The sequence below is a fragment of the Jaculus jaculus genome, chromosome 3 (genome assembly GCF_020740685.1).
Source record: "Jaculus jaculus isolate mJacJac1 chromosome 3, mJacJac1.mat.Y.cur, whole genome shotgun sequence".
NCBI classification, from domain to species: domain Eukaryota; kingdom Metazoa; phylum Chordata; class Mammalia; order Rodentia; family Dipodidae; genus Jaculus; species Jaculus jaculus.
In genome coordinates, this window is record NC_059104.1 from 144,462,301 (window position 1) to 144,482,764 (window position 20,464).

General features: G+C 38.3%; 1 protein-coding gene across 9 annotated transcripts in view; it reads left to right on the top strand.

Annotated features, from left to right (window-relative positions):
- Akap13 (A-kinase anchoring protein 13) overlaps window positions 1-20,464 on the top strand; it is a 283,132-nt gene that overhangs the window by 109,383 nt on the left and 153,285 nt on the right. For 8 of the 9 annotated variants that reach the window (XM_045145632.1, XM_045145633.1, XM_045145636.1 and 5 more), the window contains exons 4-5: window positions 2,369-2,665; window positions 10,017-10,200. In XM_045145632.1, the coding sequence (XP_045001567.1) occupies window positions 2,369-2,665; window positions 10,017-10,200 (481 nt within the window). Of the gene's footprint in view, window positions 1-2,368; window positions 2,666-10,016; window positions 10,201-10,325; window positions 10,385-20,464 lie in introns of those variants that run through there. The other variant, XM_045145640.1, reaches the window with a different exon arrangement.

The window sequence follows — 20,464 nt, forward strand, 5'->3', positions numbered from 1 at the left end:
TCTGGCCTTGTTCTGTGTGACTTGAGTCTCCCCCCCACAACAAAACGTGTATATACACACATTTTTTTTGAAGCAAGCCCAACAGATTAGCCTTTTTTTTTTAATGTGAGAGAGTGAGAGCAAGAATAAGAGTGAGAGGCAGAGAGGGAGAGACAATTGGCATGCCAGGACCTCCAGCCACTGAAGTCGAACTCCACACGTGTGTGCCACCTTTTGTGCATGTGCAGCCTTGTGTGTTTGAACCACCTTGTGCATCTGGCTTCCATGGGATCTGGAGAGTTGAACATAGGTCCTTAGGCTTTGCAGGCAAGTGCCTTAAACAATAAGTCACTTCTCCAGCTCAAGAGTTAACTTTTGATTGATCATTTAATATTATAGGTTTTTTTTCAGGGTTGAGCAAAATTTTGATTTTATAAACATCAGTGCTGAGAATGCTGCTTCTTATAAGCATTTCTTATAAAATGGCAGAGGTATGTTTAGGCCATTTCAGAAGTTATTGGAAATTCTATTGTATTCCAAAGAAGATTCACTGAATGGTATTTTTGCATGTTTTAAAACTTTTTATTGATAATTTATGAGCGCACGCATTTAACACTGGCAGTAGTATACCAATATTGTATAAATGCTTGTTAAATAAGTCAGGAAGGAAAGAAAAGGACAGTACATCTGAGTACTACAGAGAAACATCCCTAGGCTTTAGAAAGTTGGGAGCAGAGTGCCTGTTAAAAGGCCGTCCTCTTTTGAGTGTGTATATGTGTGTGGCATGCATATGTGATGGTGCATTTTATGGGGAGGTTGCACACACATGTACATGTAGAGGGCAGAGGTTGACATTGTGGGTCTTCATCACTCACTTTCTACCATATTTCTTGAGACAAGGTCTCTTACTAAATCCAGAGCTTAGCAGTTTGGCCAGACAAGTTAGCTAGCATGCACTGGAATTTCTCTTGTCCCTACCTTCCTAGTGCCGACACTACAAGTTCCACAACATTTTTACATAGTTGCTGGAGATTCAAACTCAGATCTTCATACTTGCTTTGCAAGCACATTATCCACTGAACATTCTTCTCCCAACACTGAGCAGTGCCCCCAACACCTCAGTTGGACCGTGTTTCCTGTAGAGTTCAGCACAGTTTTCTGCAGTTTGTTTGAATCTTGCCTATGAACTAAACATAGTATTGGGTAACTGAAACTCTCAACCTTTTCTACTTTCAAATGATGATCGTTGAACTTAGTGAATGATGAGAGTAAATGATGAGCAGAATGAGTTAGATGATCTAATCTAGATCATTTTAAGAGAAGCAGGGGTTTCACTCTAGCCCAGGCTGACCTTGAACTCATGGCAATTTTTCTACCTCACCCTCCTGATGAGTGCTGGCATTAAAGGCATGCACCACCAAGAGAAACTCCCCCCACCCCATGTAGGGTCTCACATAGCCCAAGCTGACTTGGAATTTACTACATAGTCTCAGGATGGCCTCAAACTCAGTGGCCCTCCCTTCATCTGCTTCCCAAGTGCTGGGATTAAAAGCATGTACCACCATGCTCAGCAGCAAGAGAAACATTTTATGCCAGAAAAACAACCGAACTATAACCTGAGTCAGTTGGATAGTGTCTGCTGACATTGATGTGGGCAGCACAGTCTTTAGCATATTTTCTTCTCCTACTCAAGTTTACTAGTCCCATAGCATTGCATCACCCTTATCTGAACCAGTTGATATTATTGACGTTTTCACTGCCTTAGTGATTGAGACAAGGGGAAAAAAATACTGCAAAACTGGGAACAATCTTATGTAATTTTTAGATCTTGGATTGCTAGTGATAGGAGGTAAAGCCAGGTAGGCTTCCTTTTCAGAGTGGTTTCTGATTTGACTTATTGTAATGTAGTGCTAGTAAGATAGGTGCTGCTGTGGGTGTTCTGTGCCATTCCTTCCTTATCCTTGTGTGAGGGGTGGTTTTTCCTGTTTTATTGTGTATGTACTTCAACTTGGTAGGCTTTAGACTTCCTATTGCATGCCAGGCCTTACCAGGTCCTGGAACTTTCATTTCACAATTTGTTTAAAGTAGTACAGCAGTAGTTGTTACCTATTCTGTGTGTCAAATAGCACTTTACAGGCATGGTGAAAACGGTATACATAATTGTTGTTTGTTAAGGGATGCCATTCATATTTGTAAATGTCTGTAAATAATTTGTAAAGCTAAAAATGGAATTTTAGGAAGTGGAGAGAAAAAGTATGAGAGCCCAGAGGAAGGAAGGATTTATTTTAGGAGAATTTTTCTTGTCTTGAAAAAAGAACTACAAAAATTCACCAAGGTCCTTTTATGTATGGGCCCAAATTCTACTTTTTTTTTGTATATGCTTCTTTAGGACATGACTGCTGTGAGACCGTGAAGGTGCTGCTCTGTGCTTCTAAAGAGGGCCTGCCTGTGTGTGTGGTGGCTGAAGAAGACTTCCATTTTGTCCAGGATGAGGCATATGATGCAGCTCAGTTCCTGGCCACCAGTGCTGGAAATCAGCAGGCTCTGAACTTCACTCGTTTTCTGGACCGATCAGGACCCCCTTCCCGGGACGTGAACTCTCTTGATGAGAAGGTGGCACTAGCATTCAGACACCTGAAACTGCCAGCCGAGTGGAATGTGCTGGGGACAGAGCAGACTTTGCATGGTAAGAATTTATGCAGCCCATGAACAAACTGCATTAGTATTTTGGATGTGGCTGCTTTTATGTGGTCATTAGATTCAAGTCTTCCACAGCAGTTGCCATATGTATGTATATAATAATGAAAAGCATTATCTTGTTCTATCCTGAGTGCAAATTGCATCTCCAAAATAAAAATTGAGATACCTGTATAGATTAGAATTACTGTAGGGGAAGTGTTTTCTGAGCAGTTAATTCTGGTGTTCTAGTGAAATGATTGAAGAAAGACTGCTCAAGTAGTGTGTGATACACATCCTTGTAGGTTTGGTCTTTCCCATAAAGGTGATTCATTCTTCAAGAGTAGATTAGCAGAGTAATTATGAAAGACAGGGGTTTTGATATTCTGAAGTTCTGTAGATAGACACTGTGTGGAGATGCAAGGGGAGCATGATAAGCATAAGCTTTGGGAAGCTCTCCTTGATTAACCAGGGTGTTGATTATATCTTCTAGCCCTCTATATAAAGGTCCTTTCAATGTAGGCCTGTGTTACGGCGTTGATGGTTCATTGGTAGAATTCTCAATATAGGCCTGTGTTTAAAAAAAAAAACTGATATTATAAATATTATATTTGTCTTCCTAATCAGATAAGGCTGTTCACATATATTTTGTAGCAAATGATATTTAAATGTCATGATTACAAATACACATATTTTTAGTGCAATGTACTATATACCTGGGCTATAAATAACACCCTGTTTCTATCCTGAGTGCAAATTCAATTGAAAACTTTAGAAATTTCACAGATGGAGATCAAAATGTTTGCTTTAATACTGATTTTTTTTTTAAAAAAAAGCTAATTTGGAAATTGGCCCTAGATCTCCTGACAGAGACTTTCCTTATACTTTCTACTACATCTCCAGTAGAGCATACAGTCACACATGCTATATGGAGTCCACACAGCTATACAGTGAGCAGAAATCTCCCTCTGCACAGGTGAGGTGAGGAGTGAGTTAGTACCTGAGCAGAAATGCCCCAAAGGGGAAGAACATTAGGGTATACTCAGTTCTTGTCCTGTCAGACCCATTAGATAAGTTCCTGTCTCCTGTGAATGAGTGTTAACAAGGTACTTGGGTGGCATTGATTCTCTTAAATTTGAATATAAAGGTAAGCTGGGAATCAACCAGCAGGTTGGTAAGTGTCCCATGCTACCAGGAATATACTAATGTACCACCAAGACTGGCTTGCTTAGGGGAAATATGCAAGTGACGATTAAATCAGAAAGCACTTATCATATCTTTTTCTTATTAAGACAGTATCCAAGAAACATCTTTTAAGATCCAAGTACTTGACAATTAGTGTTTGAATACCTACCCAGAAGCCAATTGATGGACCTTAATTCCTCTCGATAATGCCTCCCATTTCTGAATTACATGGGAATTATTTCTGGTTCCCTTTAAACAACACTATTGTTGTTGAGCCATGTTTTAGTGAGCTTTGGTACTTTTATGGTTTTATTTTCTTTTAAGAAAGCCCAGAGCTTTGTGCATGTTATAGTGATTAAAATAAAAGCTATTAGAGAAAGCAAAGGTCTGAAAATTTGGGTGTATCACTTCCCTCTGGGCCTTAACTTCCCTGTCTTTAATAGGAAGAAAATGCCCAGTTTTAAATTTTTTGTGTGAACTTTCTCATATTTAAATCTGTTCTAGTAATGCTAGCAAAAACTAAACCAAATTGGATACCTTTATGAAATACAAATGAAAACTGCAATGTGGGTCATTACACACTTGTAAGTGCACGGTACCATCAGCATAATTGTCAGGTAGCCAGCCCAGTGAGCTCATTGACTACTTTAGGAAGAACAAGATGACGCATCCTCTGGGAAATCTTTTTTGTGTCATCCTCACAGTATTGTATAAGAAAGTGAAAAGAAAATATTGCTTTAGGCTTAAGAACAGTGAACAGAGAAGAACAGCACATTCCACTTCTGTACAGCTTATGGTTTGTAGATCTGCAGTCTTAATTATTTGGTTATTTACTTACCATTGTCTTTTTATAGTGTTGGATAGCTTTTCATGGAAAATTTTTCTTTGTTATACTTGATGTATTTTTCTAGCCATCCTCATTCCTGAAAAGTAAAATGATTATATATAGCAAAATTATTAATCTCCTCCTCCATCGTCTCTTAACCCCCTTGTGTAACCTGGAAAGAGATTAACAACTCTGAACTCCCAAAGCAAGCAGTACCTAGCAGCAGCACTTAAGCTCTTAAGTGCTCTTAACTTAAACTTAACGTTTTGTTGCCTCTCAAACTCGGCTTTGTCACAGGTCCCATTTTCTCACACTGCTCTGTTAGGAATGCTTCCTATCCTCATGCATTGTGAGGATTCCTGAATCCTGTAGGACTATAGTTTTACTTAAGGGACAGTAGTGAGGAGTAGAAAGAAAGTGATTTTGGAATCTTGTAGCTACAGATTCAAAGAATGCTGTCAGCAGAGCTGGTAAGTGGATTGATAAGCTAGGAAATACAAGTAGTCCATGATTATTATGCCATCCGGGGACTCTAATAACTGTTTAGACAGAGAACCTTTAAGTTGAATACGATGCAGCCCTTCCAGTATCACTTCATGGTGGAACACCTATTGAGCATATCTGTTTTCTTGAGCATTTGGATGTGGAAGTACATCCCTTGTGAAAGCAGATAGCAAGTGAGACATAAAGTGTTTTCTGCCCAGCTTGCTTTAGTAGATATTTCCATTTAAGTATGGTGGTTACCATTTGGCTCTAGAATGGCCTTGGCAGGCTCACTTCCTAGCAAGTGGTACTATTCTGAAGGCTGTAGAGCTTTCAGGTGGTGAGGCCTAGCTAGAACAATAGGTCACTGTAGGTCAGGCCTTTGGAGGTTCTGTCTTCTTCTGGTTCAAGCCATAAGCTACCTATTGCACTGAGGGTTTCCATGTACGAACTGTGAGCCCGGCCACCCTCTAAAACTGTGAGCCAGAATAAACTGTTATTCCTGTCAGGTATTTTGATCACAGTGATGTGAACAGTAATCAACAAAGTAGATAAAAAGGAAACCAACTAACACACATTCTGTGAATGGTATTCTAGCATAAAGAAAGGAAAAAAGATAAGTGTTCAGATGGAATACTCCTGAATATGATTTTTTTAAAGGAACCACACTAAATTTGATGTTTTCACTTGTCTTTTAAAAGAGTGAAGAAGCAGGTCTATTTGAAATTAGAAAAGGAAGCAATACTATTAGAAATATTTTATTTATTGTACCAGGGCCTCTAGCCACTGAAAATGAACTCCAGATGCATGTTCCATCTTGTGCATCTGGCTTATGTGGATACTAGGGAATTGAACCTGGGTCCTTAGGCTTCACAGGCAAGCACCTTAGCTGCTAAGCCATCTCTCTAGCCCCAATGAGGTCTTGGGCAGGATGGGCTATATGGAGCATAGACTGAAGCTTCCCTCAGGCTAAGTCTCTGCAAGAAGCCCTGCTTTGGAAGTCTGCATTGAGTCAGACCTGCTTACAAATTATTCAGGATAAACTTCTCTTATGAAGCTTACTGATTTGGGGCTGTAATTGCATCTGTAAAAGAAACTATCAGGAGGGCAAAGAGGTAATTTGTGGGAATGTTGCAGAGACATTCAGAACCCCATGGTTTAATAAAATTCACATTGGAATAAAGAGCAGAAATTGATAATGTAGGAAGTCTAGGCCATGGTCTAAAAACCAGGTTGCATTAACTCTGCAGATTCAGAGGAAAAAGATAAAAATCGGAAAAGAAAACATAGATATAGAGAATGAAATGGAGAGTGGTTGTGAATTGTTGACACTCTGAAGCTTAATCTTAGAAACAAAAGCAACAGAGAGCATGCAGATTATGGTAAAACTTCGACAGGCTCAATGAAACTTTATTTTCACCTTTTTATGCCTCTTTTGCAAACCTAATTTGCATGACTTTTGTGAAGAGCCAATAAAAATGTATGAAAATAAACATTAATATTGATTGGGTTACTACACAATAAAACAGAATGTGCTGCTGATACACAGTAGCAATATGGGCAAATATCCAAAATGAAGAATGAAAGTAGCCCCATTCAAGACTATGTATTGTATAATCCCATCTGTATGGACTTTTTCTTTAATAGGCAAAATTAATCAATGGTGAGAATTTCAGAGCAGTGGTTGACTCTAGTATTGAGGTCAGAGCTTAACAGGCAAAGGGCACAAAGGAACTTTGTTAGATGCTGATAATGTTTATCTTGATTAACACAGGAATGTCAAAATTTATCAAATGGAATGCTGAACCAGTTGCATTTTACTGAATGATGTCAACCATTAAAATTATAACCATGTATTAATAATAATAAGTTCTAGTCAGTGATAGGCTGGAGTGATTTGAGGTCAAGTTAGGCAGACTGATTCTGCTACTTTAAAATGCATTTGAGTCAAGTGTAGTGGTGCGCACCTTTTTTCTCAGCACTTGGGAGACAAAGGTGGAATAATTGCTGTGAGTTTGAGGCCAGCCTGGGACTATAGTAAGTTCCAAGTCAGCCTGGGCTAGAGTGAAACCCTACATTGAAAACAAAAATCAAAAACAAACCAAAAAGCATTGAGGGCTGTGGATGTGGCTCAGGTAGTTGAGTGCTTGCCTAGCATGCATGAAGTCCTGGGTTTGATCCCCATTGCATTAATCACAATGTGGTGGTACACGCCTGGAATCACAGCACTTGGAAGGTGGGGGGCAAAAGGACCAGGAGTTCAAGATCATACTTGGCTACATGAGTTTAAGGCCAATTTAGGATACATGAGAGCCTGTCTCTAGGAAGAGCAGAAACGATGGGGACTGGTGAGATGGTTCAGCTGTTTAAGGCACTTGCTTGCAAAGCCTGCTTGCCCAGGCTTGGTTCCCCAGCCAGATATCCTCCTCCTTCAAAAATTAAAAAAAATAATGGCACAGTCATCTGGTATGGCAAGAGACCCTGGCTTAGGCACACCCTGACTCATGTAAACAAATACAAATTTAAAAAAAAAAGATTTGATGAATGAAAGATAGGTTAGTAATACAAATATTGGAAAGCATTGTTGAATATTTGGTTATTTTAATGTGTATATTTGAAAGAATAATAATATGATGGTAAGAAAGTTTGAAAAGGTTTTTTTTTTATAAAATATTTTTATTTTTATTTATTTATTTGAGAGTGACAGAGAAAGAGGGAGGGAGGGGGGAGAGAGGGAGAATGAGAATGGGCATGCCAGGGCCTCCAGCCACTGCAAATGAACTCCAGATGCATGCACCCCCTTGTGCATCTGGCTAATGTGGGTCCTGGGGGGGAAATCAAGCCTCGAACTGGGGTCCTTAGGCTCCACAGGCAAGTACTTAACTGCTAGGCCATCTCTCCAGCCCTGAAAAGGTGTTTTTTATATACCTATTGTGTGTGTGTAACCCAAGAGACAGAGGAATAATGGAAATGGATTGTTTGTAGACTTGAGACAAGAATTTAAAAATTCTGTGATCAAATTATTAATTTCAAATGTTCATTTGTAAATTAAAGATGAGAGTAAGCAGGGAAAATACAGTACAAGCACAAAGGTGTTAGCCTCTGAGCAGGTGCTAAGCTGACTCAGAACAAATAAAAGACCAGAAAGGTGGGTGCTGAAAAGAATTCTACTCTAAGGAAGTGTCACCCAGTATGGCTGGAATTATCTAGCTCAGGAAACACACATACACACACATATTTCCTAGTCAGTAAGTTCCTTTCAGTTCTTTTGTTTTTGATAAGATCAGAATGTTTGTGAGCAATTATAGAACACAAGTCAGATGACATTTGATCTTTTGTGAGAAATTTTTTCTGTCCTTTGAAAAAAAACTTTGCCACCTCTTCTTGGCACTATTTATCAAAATTTATACTTTCAAATGTAAATATATTTCTAGGGCATTGATTTCTGAAGGGATTATTTTTTTCTTCGTGGTGGTGGTAGGATTATTTATTTATTTTTCCTGATGGTATTGAGGATCAAACCCAGAGCCTGGTGCATGCTAAACTAAGTTGCTGATCCTGGAACATTGATTTATTTTCAGCCATGTACCTCTGCTTGAAAATTTCATATTATCTGAATTGACCTGTGTGTATGTAGTCTTACAGTGAAAAAAAATGATGAAAGATAAACTTACCTTTAAGAAAATTTATATTGGTAATAAGAAACAACTCTAATGTACAGATGACATGAGAACACAGTGTAATTCCATATAAAACCACAGTTTCAAAAATATGTTCATTCTTATTGTGATATTTATGTAAGATTTCAGAGTAAAGGAGACACAAATACTCAATGGATAGGATAGAGAATGAAAGATGAAAGACATGCTAAGAAGAGTACTACAGTTGCCCACATCCACCAGTCCTGTGTGGCCTTAGCTCCTGTCATCACAGCTGGGCACAAGAGGATGGCTAAGAAAAGGAATGTTGCTAGTGAACCCAGGATGTAATTTGAAGCCCAGGACAACAGGGCCAAGAGCAGGGAGAGAGAGGAGAACCCTGCAGCTGGTCATTAGGCTAGCATTTCATTTACCCCTCTCATTTGTTATAACAGCTCTGGGTAGGTGATGGTGTGGTGCTCTAGGGATATGGAAAGTGAAGCTCAGGAAGCAAGTGAATCATGCCTACCCAAACAGATGGGTAAATACCAACTGTGAACCCAGGTTTTCCTGATTCAAAGCTCTCCCTCATTCCACCACTTTCAGAGTGACTCATTACACCAAAAAGGAGCCTTCATTTTAAAATGAAGTAAGCCCAAGTTCATGCTTTCCTTTCTGAAGTTGTTGTGTATTAGCTTACAAGTCGTCTCATTATGCCTGGAGATGCATTTCTTTTTCTCATTAAGCAAACAAAAAGCTGGTGGTGCCAGCAATTTGATATGCTTTTAATGTGGGGGACTGAAAAAGACTTGTGTATACTTAACAAGTAGAACCTGTTTTCAGTGTTTAACTAGCCAACTCCTTTTTAAAAGTAATTATAGCATTTAGGATACACCCATGTAAGTCCTCCAACTGTTCACCTTAGATCCCCGTCTTGCAGGGCAGTATTTGCTTCTATTATTTTTTCTTTTAAGAAAAATAATGTGTAGTTCTTTATAACCTTCCTCAGCCCCATGAAAAAGTCATAATACAAAAATGATAACCTTTTGTGGGTCTGCTTCCTTTTGAATGTTTTGCATCCCATGCTTTTTTTTTTTTTTTTTCCTAGCTTTGTCTTGTCTTTACCGGAGAGCTGGTTTGCCTTAGCCATTGTAACTTGTCTGTATTTGTGCTTCTTTGTTTGTTAACAGTTGTTACATTCTTATGTCTATGCTCTCCCCCATTCACAGATGGTGGCCCTCGGGAAACATTGATGCATTTTGCTGTGAGGCTGGGACTGCTGCGGTTGACATGGTTCCTGTTGCAGAAGCCAGGTGGCCGAGGAGCTCTCAGCATCCACAACCAGGAAGGAGCAACGCCTGTGAGTCTGGCTTTGGAACGAGGTTATCACAAGCTACACCAGCTTCTAACTGAGTAAGTGCTCATTCTGTTCCCCTCCTCTCCTCACTAGTCCCACCCCCTGATGCATAATCCAGCCCACACTGGCTTCTCAGTGGGAGTTTCCCACCCACTGAAACCTCAGCTCTGTACCTTGCATGCTACCAGAGGTTTGCAAGCTTGCTCTTGCTAAGGACGTAATGGTTTGAAAGACGTAAACGTGAGTTTGTTAACCATTTTTTTTCCTCCTATCTCTCTGCTTTCACAGCTTCTTATCTCTTGTATTTTCCAGAAGTCTCAGAAGAGTCTTCGTGTGGGAGTAATGTGACCCTACCAGTATATACATTATTTTGCTTTTAGTATGTGAGGAAAGTTTTCCTGTGCCATATATTTTTTCTGGCATGTCTTCAAGACTTAAAAGTGTTATTTAGAAATTATTACTTTGATGATATGATTGCATATAGAAATAGCTAAAATGTTGAGTTTTGGTTTGAATGCAATATCTGAATAAAATTCAGAAGAGTGGATTCTTAGGAACAGCAGTTAAAAGTAATTGCATTGTTGTGGAAACGTGCACTGGGAAATCCTGTTTGTCTTTGGGTTCAATTGTTCTATGTTCTGACTCTTAAAAAGTCCTTTGGAGGAAGACTGTTAGTCAAAACATTTAAGATTTATTTTCCTTTTTAAAAATAAATAAAAGTCAGTACAATATAGCAGCCAGTGATTATCATTCAAATATTTATTTTTAATATACTTTCATGATCATCATAATTTTTCTATCTCATTATCTGAAAAAGAATATACCTCATTCATTACCAATTTAGTGTGAATCCTTGTAAACTTAGGCAGTATTCCCAGATCTTTGGCTCGAGCCAGATTTTAGATATCCCTCCACCCTTTCTTGTCTACTTGTGGACAAGGTAAGCTGGAAGGGCCACAGTGGTATTTCAGAATGTAAGTGCAGCTTAACAGTTACCTAAGCATGACTTTTTTCTTGTTTCATTTGCCAAGCTTATCACTTATACTGGTCAAGCCAGGCAGAAAGCGTCTTTGCCAGACAGCTTTGCAGTGGGTGCTAAGATAAAGTATTTGTAGGAGGAGCACTCTTCTAATCAGGTGAGTTTGGATACTTGAGCTTTGCGGTGACATTATTCCAGAGAGTGCTGTATTAATGTGCCTTCATACTTCCCATCTGGCTAGCAATTATCTTCATTCTGTTGTTTGCCTCATGGTCTCAGGAAGGGAGACCTTGTTCCAGAAGTTGAAACAAGGAACTCATAAATGCAGTTCCTCATTTGATGTTATAGCTTAGAGTTTTTAGTGGGAAGCAGAGTTTGTTAAGGTCTGCCATCCAAATGGGGAAATACAGTGATTGCAACAGCTTCATTATAAGCTTGGACCAGGATGTCACAAGACTTATTGCAGCACAGCTTTGAGAAAAATGGAATATATTTATTCTAGGAGATTTTTTACTTTAAAGAATGGCCCCTGTTGCATGTGGAAAACCACTTAATTTCCTTTTGAAGGAAGAGTGGTGAGGAAAAATCAACCTGTGAAATCTCCCCAAATAGAGCACTCTGATAACAGACTATGTTGCAGGCTTTGCCCTTAACATAAATTCTTCTGGGCACTTGCTATTTTGAAACCAGGGAAAAGTGCTGAGTCATAGCTAGCAATTGAAATAAGAAGTTAAAAAATAAATAAAAATTTCAACTGAATACAAAGGGGGATAAAGAGGTGATTCTTCTAATTCTGTCAGACTTATTAGCGGACTTTGGTAGAATTTCAACTGTAATAGGTCAGGAACATTACCTTATTGTGATAACACATACACACAGAAAATAAAATTTCTCTTTAAGTTATTTTTTGTGTACAACTCACAGTATTGTATAACCTCACCATCATCCAATCCAGAGCCTTTTCAAGACTCCAAACAGACATTATACACATAAAGCACTAATTCCAATTCACTGTTTCCCTAACCCCCAATGACCTCTGTTCTACTTTCTGTTCCTTAAGAGCTTCCTGGTTCTAGCCACCCCACTTAAGTGTGAGGATCATGCAGTATTTAGCATTCTTTGCCTGGCCTCTTTCACATAGCACATTTTCTTTAAGATTCAGCCTTGTTATAGTATGTGCCCAAGTAATGTGTATTTTAAGACAGCTAAAGGAGATTTTAAAGGTTCCCATCACAAAATGAAGCAGGTGAGGTGATGGCTTTGTTAAGTAGATTGATTGAAATGTTTTCATAGTGCATATAAATATCAGAAAAATCATAGAGCTAGAGAGATGATTTAGTGGTTAAAAACACTTGCTTGCAAAGCCTGAAGGCCTGGGTTCAATTCCCCAGTACCCACAGAAAGCCAGCTGCACAAAGTAGCACATGCTTCTGGAGTTCATTTGCAGTAGTAGGAAGTTCTAGTGTACCTACTCCTCCCCCCCCCCATAAATAAATATTGTTTTTTAAGATATTTAAAAAAATTTTTTTCTTTTTTTTTATTTATTTGACAGAGACAGTCAGAGAATTAGGCCGATGGAAAAGGGGAGACTGAGTGTGCCAGGGCCTCCAGCCACTGCAAATGAACTCCAGATGCATGCGCCCCCTTCTGCATCTGGCTAACGTGGGTCCTGGGGAATAGAGCCTCGAACTGGGGTCCTTAGGCTTCACAAGCAAGTGCTTAACTACTAAGCCATCTCTCCAGCCCAAATAAATATTTTAACAATCATAGTGTACCCTATAAATATTATTTGTCAATTTGCAAGAAGCCTACATACAGCCAAAAGTAGGAATTAACCTAAATGTTGGTCAACAGATATGGGTAAACTAACCATGTAAGCCAACTGTATGTACATCATCTTTATCAGATAAGGAAGCAAGTCCAAAGAAGTAAATAGACTAGGTTTGGATTATGAGGTAGTGGGCCAAGAGATTGATGCCAAATTTCTTAAGAGGCTGTGCTTTCCATTCCCAAGATTCTTTCTAAGAGGTCTAAGAGTAGACATCATGGGTTTTCTATTCCTTTAAATATAGGCAAGTTTATGGCCATTTATGAATAAAGAGTTTGTTTTAGGAAAGTCACAAAGGGGTTTGTCAAAGTTAAAAACTGCTACACTGTGTGATGCTATCTTTCTGGTAGATACTGCAGTCTTTAAACATTGGTTATCTTATGTCTATTCTCCCCCAACCATCAAATTATTAGTCTCTTTACATACAGGTCTGTCTCTTTCATCAAAACTGTTTGTTTATTTGTTTAATTAGTTCATTTTTTTTGAGACAGTGTCTCAAAAAACTCATGCTGTCCTGAGTTCATTATGTGGCCCAGATTGGCCATGAACTCATGGCAATCTGCCTATCTCAACCTCCTGTGTGCTAAGATTATAGATGGGAGCCACCATGCCTAATCTTCATCACTTATTTTTTTCTTTTGGTTCTTTTTTTTTTTTTTTCCTGAGGTAGGGTCTCACTCTGGCCCAGGCTGACCTGGAATTCATTATGGAGTCTCAGGGTGGCCTCGAACTCATGGCAATTCTCCTATCTCTGCCTCCTGAGAGCTGGGATTAAATGCATGTGTCACCATGCCCGGCTTCATCACTTATTTTTAAGTGAGATAGGGTTTAGGTACATTTTACCTGTTTTCCTTCCTAAGTTGCTGTCTATGTTACAATCTCTGCTGAAAGGTTGCTTAACACCCTTTAAACTTAGAATACATTTGTTGCTGTGTATTTAATCTGTGGAGGGGTTGTTAGTTTACGAAGGGTCAGGGGGCATTGTGCTTATTAGAGCCCCATGTTCTTTCTATATATTTTTGTGTCAAGGCTTAATTTCATTGAAAATCTACTTTTTAAAATCAGAATTTTATCTCCTTTTGAAAATGATAATTTCTATTCTAGGATAAAAGTATTCTCTAACTAAGATCTTTGTCTTGAGAGACCGCTTAAAATTACTGTTAAATCTCAGTAGATATAAGAACTATCAGGTTTGTTGGGTCAGTTTATTTCTGTAACCTATTGCTGTCTACTTTCACTTGTCAGGGAAGGAGGGATTTTACAGTTGTTACACTTGCTTACGTTATGATTGTATTTATGATCTGAAAACTTAAATGTTATCAATATTTCAAGAACTCCTGCTTTCATAAAAGTATACCTTAGGCTCACTCCAGCTTTAGATAGATGTTTTCATATCTCCCAGCTTCATGATTCCACTAGATCCTCCAATTTAATACTTCGGAGCAACGTTAGCTGGAAGATTCTTGGATTAACAAATGCAAAGAAATGACAACCTTAGCTGAGTGTGGCCTTGGAGTAATTGGAGAAGACATTTTAGAGCTGGATTTGATCAAATTTGGCTGATGACCTCACATTTCATAGTGAAGGAATTTTAGGACCTGGATCCTTTATGTGGGGTACAAAGAGAGCTGAGAGCAAAGGCAGCTCCAGGTAACATCTAGTGTGCAAACCTAATGGCATGTTGGCTCTGCTACTTTTCAGGATATTATTTTCACGTATATTATGTTACTTTCCCCCTCTCTAAGTCTTGATTTCTTCATCTGATAAAGGATAGTAACATGTCTACCTTGTAGAATGAGCACTAGAATCTTGAAATGAAAAATCGGGATTTTGCATGTAGATTCTGAGTATTGTGTGAAACTCTTCTAAAGGCTATCAGTATGTGAATTTGAAGAGAGACACTGTATATGATGAAATTACTTACAGGCAAGAGCTTTATTAAAATCCAAGTTTCAGCCTGACGTGGTGACACACTCCTTTAATCCCAGCATTTAGGAGCCAGAAGTAGGAGGATCACCATGAGTTCAAGACCACCCTGAGACTATATAGTGAATTCCAGGTCAGCTTGGGCTAGAGTGAGACCCTACCTTGAAAACAAAACAAAAACAAAACAAACAACAACAACAAAAAAATCTAAGTCTCCTCATTTAATAGCTAGTGTGCGTTAGAAAAAGTCACTCATCCACTTGAGATTGTGTTTCATATCTTTTATGTCTAAAACTATTCTACCTCTACCACATTGCTGTTAAAACCAAATGAAATTTGTACAAATCCATTAAGTTTATAGTAGTCTATTTAAAAGTTTCTTATAATTACATATAATAACATTACTGTAATTAAGGCCACTGACCAGAATAACTCAAATTCTAGTTGATCTGCTAAAAATTATTTTTATAATATTTGTCCTACTTCTCTGTGAAGGGTAGCAGAGAAATTGGGAGAATTTCAGAGCAGTTACTTTTGTAAGCATTTGTGTGTGTGTTGTGTAGCACATAATAAGGGTCTCTTAACCAACCACTGCAAACAAATGTCCTCCTGGCTTTATGTGGGTGACTGGGGTATTAAATCCTGAGCCTGCAGGCTTTGCAAGCAAAGTCCCTTAACCAATGAGCCATCTCCCCAGCCCCTGCAGTAACTTTTGAATGCATTTGAGTCTGCCTCTGTGGAGCCCTTTTATACATTGATTTATACAAATTGTTTAAAATGCTACTATCTTCACAAGAAAAGGATTTTTTTTTTGAGGCATGGTCTCTCTCTATCCCAGGCTGGGCTGGAACTTACAGCGATCTTCCTTCCTCAACCTCCTGAGTGCTAGGATTAAGGGCATGAGCCACTATACCCAGCAAAAAATATTTCTTTAAGATTTTCAGCATTAGTGTGTTGACCTAAAAGTAATGAATTATTTCAGCTGTTCTAAATGCCAGTTTAAATGTATTCATCTTTGAGCCAGGTGTGGTGGTGCATGCCTTTAATCCTAGCACTTGTGAGACAGAGGTAAGAGGATCACTGAGAGAGTCCAAGGCCACCCTGAGACTACATAGTGAATTCCAGGTCAGCCTGATCTAGAGTGAGACCCTGCCTCGAAATATAAACAAAAACAAAACAAAAAGGTATTCAGCTTTATAAACTTTATCTGATTGTTAGTATCAGCTCAAATTTTTATTTAAATACCAGCATTGTACTATCACAGATATTATTTTAGTTCAGCCTTAAGACGGCCTTCCTGAAGTGAGTTTTATTTGTATTTTATGAAGGAAATACGGAGCATCAGAGACCTCACATCCTTTCCTCTACAGCAACTTGACAGAAGAAATTTAGGGAGACACAGGATGAAAAAGCACTTAACTAATTACAAAAGGGCTATGTACTTTCCATTTAGCTGTAGCCTCTATTTTTTCCCAGGAAAACAGTGTCCTCACTGTAATTCATAACTTCACACCATAGTAACTTCACATTCTGCCTATCATATGAGTTTTAAAATATGATTGGTAACCTTTAAGCTATTGTCTGAGATTTTGAATCACACAAAAGCTTGAAGAGTAGGTAGAGTATTATTCCTGTTTTATAGTTGAGAAAACTGAGGGGAGAAAACCAAAGTGGTTCACACCTATAATCCCGGCAGTTGAGAGGCTGAGTTAGAAGATTGCCGTGAGTTTGGGGCCAGCCTGGACGCATAGTAAGTTCCACATTAGTCTGTGCTAGAATGAGACCCTGCCTCAAAAAAGGAAAGCTTTTCTTAATCTTAATGATGGAGGAACAGTTACACCTCAGCATTACCAGGTATTATACTGTGCTTCAATTTAACTGCTTTGTTCTGGTACATTGCTCGCATCTCTATATATTATAGACAGTTATACTTCAGGAAAGTTTTTAGTAGCATATTTTTGGAAGGAATCTTGCTTTTAAGTTTTAAATAGGTGTATTGGTGTCTCTTGCTACTGCAAAGGAACACTTGTCTGACTTTACATGGGTGGCTGGGGAATTGCTCCTAGGCCAGCAGTCTTTGCAGGCAAGTACTTTTTTTTTGTTTGTTTACTTGTTTGTTTGTTTTTCGAGGTAGGGTCTCACTCTGGCCCAGGCTGACCTGGAATTCACTATGTAGTCTCAGGGTATCCTCGAACTCACTCACGGTGATCCTCCTTCCTTTACCTCCCCAGTGCTGGGATTAAAGGCATGCACCACCACGTCTAGCTTATAGGCAAGTACTTTTAACTGCTAAGCCATCAGCCCAGTCCTTAGAAGGGATTTTCTATTAGTATTCTTAGTTACATGAATCACAAAAATCTTTTTGCTGCTTTGGTTGCTTGGCATTGTATAATAATCATCTTGACAAGATTTTGTTTAAATACTGAGTGTCTATACTTACCAAAGGATTTGTGTTCTTGAAATATTCTTATAATCTCATTTGGATTAAAAAAACAATCCTGTTTTGACAGTAAGGAAAACAAAATATATTTGGGTACCTATTTTCTTTCAAGTACACCTTTCCAATATATACTTCTTGTTGATTGAGGATGACTTATCATAAATACATGCTTTTAGATATTTTGTTATAAAATTTGAACATGGCAGTGTTGACACTGTGCTTTTCCTTTTTTTATGTAAAATATGAATAGTTTGCACATGAAACTTTGTGTTGAAAGATACATGGCTAAATAGAATGAGATTTATAATTTTAGAAATTATTTTACTTAGTTTTTTAATATTAAAATTATAATATACAAAAGGCCAACAAAAATCTAATGTCTATAATACTTCCTTAAGCTATTAAATTTTTTGTTTGTTTTTTTGTTTTTTGAGGTAGGGTTTCACTTTAGCTCATACTGATTTGGCATTTTCTATGTAATCTCAGGGTTGAACTCACAGTGATCCTCCTTCCTCTGCCTCCCAAGTGCTGGGATTAAAGGCGTGCGCCACCACACCCATCATGCCATTACATTTTTTTATAAACATTTGTTGACTTAAGGTGATAAAATGCTCTTCCTAAAGTTATCTAGTCAGTACAATACATTCTCTCAGTGCTGATTGTCAAATTAGTTCTCAGTTCACTTGAAAACTTGTAATTTTTTCTGCAATTACAATCAACAGTTTTTACATTTACTAATTATTAGAGCATTTTATTCATACAGTAAATGTGTATTGCATACTTTCTGGCCAATAGAATTTTCTAATGAAAAGCACATAAGGACATTTGTATCTTAATTATGTGAACTGTGTGTGAGGCATACTTACTTCTAACTCTGTCTTTTAATTAGCAGAGCACCCTCACAAATAGGATGGCCTAACCTTTCATTCACTTCATAACTGACCACATCAACTTTCAGAAGGCATGTAACTATTTGGTGACAAATGTGGCAAAACTGAATTTGAGTGTAATTTCTATGGGCCTCAGTTTTCTCATATATAAAATGGGGAAAATATATCTCTTATAGATAGATCTGTCAGGATTAAATGAAGACATGTTTCTAAAGTTCTTAGAACTTAGCCAGTATCCACTTTGGAGAGCTAGGAAAGATGAATTGGCAGTGTTTTTGCTTTGAAACATCTCTTTCTTACCACCAACCTTTCCCCAGTGTTTTCTGGTTATCTTTACTCAACAGTTATGATACTATTCCTTGAAACAGCAGGGAAATTAAACCTTGTTTTCCTGTTGTACTTTTGGTGAGATAAATAAGGATATTGTCTCACAGTTACCTTTAAAATGATCCCTGTGCCTTTAAAAGTAAAAATCTAATAATGAGAAACTTCCTTTTATTTTGCTCATTGGGGTCAATACCAGCCCTAATAGTAAAACAGAGAGTCATAGTTTGTTGTGCATTTTGAGCATCTGAATACTGGGCTGATACTTGTCATTCATATTCCTTTGATCCTCACAACAAATGTAGTGTTCTGACTTCACAGATGAGGAAATTGAAATGCAGAGAGAATGCAGTCCAAAATCACACAAATGGTACTGTTGGAGTAAGGACTCAATCAATAATCCTGACTGTGTTCCAAGTATAACTTTGGGAGGTTTTCTTTTTCTAATCATTTTATAAAACAAAGCCTTGAACATAATAACTGATATGAGAGAGACCGTAGCTGCTCACTTGATGTGCCCTCTTACTGAGTTCTTTCCTTTGCTTCCCTGATGCTGTGGTTTGGATAGGGTTTGGGCTCTGGGTTTGTATGTTGGTCCTGAGTGTGATGGTCTTGCCTAGGTCATTGAAAGGTACATAATGGGAAGAGATTAAGGTAGTTTTTAAGGAATGCCTCTCATCCTATTATAAAAGCCTAAACCTGACCCTTGAATCAGTCTTTGGCTTTCTGCCTAGTAACATGCCCTCTTGCTTTGACATGTGCATTGCCATGTTGATGTAGCAAAAAAGACCTTTTGCATAACCAGTGCTGTGATAGAGGCTTTGGCCTCTAAAACTGAAAGCTAAATAAACTTCTTGTAAGTGTACACATTTAGCCTGAGCTTTTTCATTATAGTAATGGCAAGTGAACTCATACACCTTCACCTGCCCAAGGGGAAAAAAAAGGCAGGAGAAAGCAGATTAAGAGTTTATTGCTAAGATCCTACTGATAAGCATATATGTGAATGTTTTATCTGACAACACCCATCCTTGCAAGTGAGTCCACAATAGCTAATTAGGTAAGACATAGCTTCATTTTAAGTAGAACAACTCTTTCCCTTCTTTGTTTCTTCTTGTCCCCCCTTTTGGAATTTCTTCTTCCCAGGTCCAATTCACTGGAATTAATGGTTGATTTTTGACAACCTTACTGAGGTTTGGCAATGTTATGTATGATAATGTGGTTTCATGGAAGGTATTGCAATACCCCTCAAATAAGGAACTGTATGCTGCAGTTCCTTGTCAGAGGCAGGATCAGAGCAAAACATGTACTTTGGGAGGGCTGACCTATGTGTTTTTCTCAACTCTTAAAGTGATAGTATGAAGCCAGAACTGAAACAGGATGGGCTTGCGATATTCGTGGTGCATGGGCAGACATGAGTGAGTATCAGCTTCTAAATGATCTATTGCTCATCTTCATTAGTGTTTTTCTCTAGCTTTTAGTTGCAACGTAGCATGAAGTGGCTTTGAACTTTCTCTGAATGACTAGCATGATTAGGACCAGAAAAATATTTTCTCTGCACGTAGCTGAGCCAGGTTTTACATGTCTGTTAGCATCAAGTCCCACTGATTTCTGGAGTGGCAACATACCGGGCAGGGTGAGAAGGTATATAGGTAGTTTGGTTCACTGTTTTATAGAAGCTGGGATGCTGGGAATTAGTTGAAATTTACTGTATGCTTATTGAATTTTCCTGCACTGGGCCAGTCTTGGGTACTCAGTTGGGATTATAGCCTTATCTCTAAGGAATGGCCTCTAATTTGCATTATTCTGAAAACTTGAATTGATAAGGTTTTTATGTTACTTTTTGGTACATACTGTATCAAACTTGTAGTCTGCATAATTTGAATATAGTCATAATATGAAACTATTGCACTGACAGGTATGAAAAGTAGTGAAA